Here is a 2,185-nt window from a genome sequence, read left to right as displayed (position 1 = left end):
CGCGGCCATCCGCGGTGCCCGGCCGGTGAAGTAGGAGACTTGATTGAGCCCAGGAGTTGGAGGTTGCTGTGAGCTGTGATGCCACAGCACTCTACCCAGGGTGACAGCTTGAGGTTCTGTCTCAAAAAAGTAAAAATATTGCTGAGCCATAGTAAGACTAGTAATCCAAGTAAGCAACAATCTCACTGTAATCTTTTCTATATCAGGTTGTAAAATAAAGCAGAATTTGAAAATTTATCACTTAACGGTTATTAAAATTAAGTTTACTTTATGGTTTTGTTGTGCATAGGCATCTATTAAATTGTTTTTGGACCAATCTGGCATTTGTGATACGTCAAGGGATATTTGGTATGACTGTTAAACTGTCAGGCCTGTCAGTGGCACTTTATATATATATATTAATCTAGTGTAGCTTGCAAGACAGTTGGACCTTTTTCTTGATTTCATGTAAGATTGGAAGAAACATTTAGTAACATTGAGTTACAGTGAATTGCTTCATGGATACCTTGTATATAACTGACACTTAGTGAAAATGGTTTTGGGATTGAGATGGACTAGTTTTTGCCAGTTTATCCTTTTTACTGAAAATAAAAGTTTAAAAATTATTTTTAGAGAATAAATTCAAAAATTCTATATTTACTCCTGTTAGGGAACCTATTGATAATCTAACTCCTGAGGAAAGAGATGCAAGAACAGTTTTCTGCATGCAGCTGGCAGCAAGAATTCGACCAAGGGATTTGGAAGAGTTTTTCTCTACAGTTGGAAAGGTATTATTTGCTTATTTGGAGAGGGCAAAAAGGCGAAAATTTTAAATGTCTTAGGAGTTGATAGCATGATAGACAAAGATGAGAAGACATCTAAATGCCATATGCTTGATTTAGCACAAATTGTTGTAATGCTTTCATTCTGCATCCAGAAGTTAATAGGGTTGGAGTTTATTGTTAACCACATTTGTAAAAAGATAAATGGTCCTACCAATTTGCTTTTTTTAATTGAAAAACAATTAAAAAATTAAATGGTTTTGTCCTTTGATGCACCTTTTTGAAATAAGTACATGTACATAGCTTACGATGGATGTTTGTACAATAGAACTATGTTAAGTATGCCTTTTCTTTTTTAGGTTCGAGATGTGAGGATGATTTCTGATCGAAATTCAAGACGTTCCAAAGGAATTGCTTATGTGGAGTTTGTTGATGTTAGCTCAGTGCCTCTAGCAATAGGATTAACTGGCCAACGAGTTTTAGGAGTGCCAATCATAGTACAGGCATCGCAGGTAATTTTTTCATGGTTAATAATATTGATTGGGGCCTGGGTACAGTGGCTCATGCCTGTAATCCCAGTACTCTGAGAGGCCAAGGTGGGTGGATCACCTGAGCTCATGACTTGGAGACCAGCCTGAGTTAGAGAGAGACCCCATCTCTAAAAATAGCCAGGCATTGTGGCAGTGCCTGTAGTCTCAGCTACTTCAGAGGTAGCTGAATCACTTGAACTCAAGAGTCTTGAGATTCTTGGGGCATTTTTCTACCTGGGGCAACAAAGTGAGACTCTTGTCTCAAAAAAAAAAAAAAAAGAATATGGATTGGATTAGAAGCTTCCTGTTGCTTGGTATATTATGCTTTGTATACATTAATCACTGCTGTTTACCTTGAGTCATATATTTGAAGGACTTGTTCTTCTTTTCTATTGAGACAGTGTCTCACTATGTTGCCTTGGGTAGAGTGCTGTGGTGTCACAGCAACCTCAAACTCTTGGGCTTAAATGATTGTCTTGCCTCAACCTCCCAAGTAGCTGGGACTACAGGCACCCGCCACAATGCCCATCTCTCTCTTTTTTTTTTTTTTGCAGTTGTCATTTCTGTTTAGCTGGCCTGGGGTGGGTTTGGACCCACCAGCCTCGGTGTATGTGGCTGGCACTGTAACCACTGCTTTGGGTGCCAAGCCTAAATTTAAACAGTAATTTACACTACCATCAAGTAATTTGAACTACCATCAGTTCTAGGATATTTCTTGAAAATTAGATACTGCAATCTAATTTGGAGAATATCTGTTAAAGATAATCCCAGTTTTTCATATATATATAAAATGCATACTATATATATATATTTTTCTTTTTTTTTTTTTGAGACGGAGCCTCAAGCTATCCCCCTGGGTAGAGTGCCATGGCATCACGCTCACAGCAACCTCCA

General features: G+C 38.2%; 1 protein-coding gene across 1 annotated transcript in view; it reads left to right on the top strand.

The window, feature by feature from the left end:
* The window catches only part of RBM39 (RNA binding motif protein 39), a 44,466-nt gene that overhangs the window by 13,645 nt on the left and 28,636 nt on the right, over window positions 1-2,185 (top strand). Inside the window, exons 7-8 of the mRNA XM_023512262.1 lie at window positions 650-767; window positions 1,121-1,330. Coding sequence (XP_023368030.1) covers window positions 650-767; window positions 1,121-1,330 — 328 coding nt within the window. The remainder of the gene's footprint in view (window positions 1-649; window positions 768-1,120; window positions 1,331-2,185) is intronic.

This window comes from Otolemur garnettii, unplaced genomic scaffold (genome assembly GCF_000181295.1).
Source record: "Otolemur garnettii isolate 467f Iridium unplaced genomic scaffold, OtoGar3 scaffold00025, whole genome shotgun sequence".
In the NCBI taxonomy this organism is placed as follows: domain Eukaryota; kingdom Metazoa; phylum Chordata; class Mammalia; order Primates; family Galagidae; genus Otolemur; species Otolemur garnettii.
The sequence above is the reverse complement of the archived record's forward strand: the minus strand, read 5'-3'. Positions and strand labels throughout refer to the sequence as shown.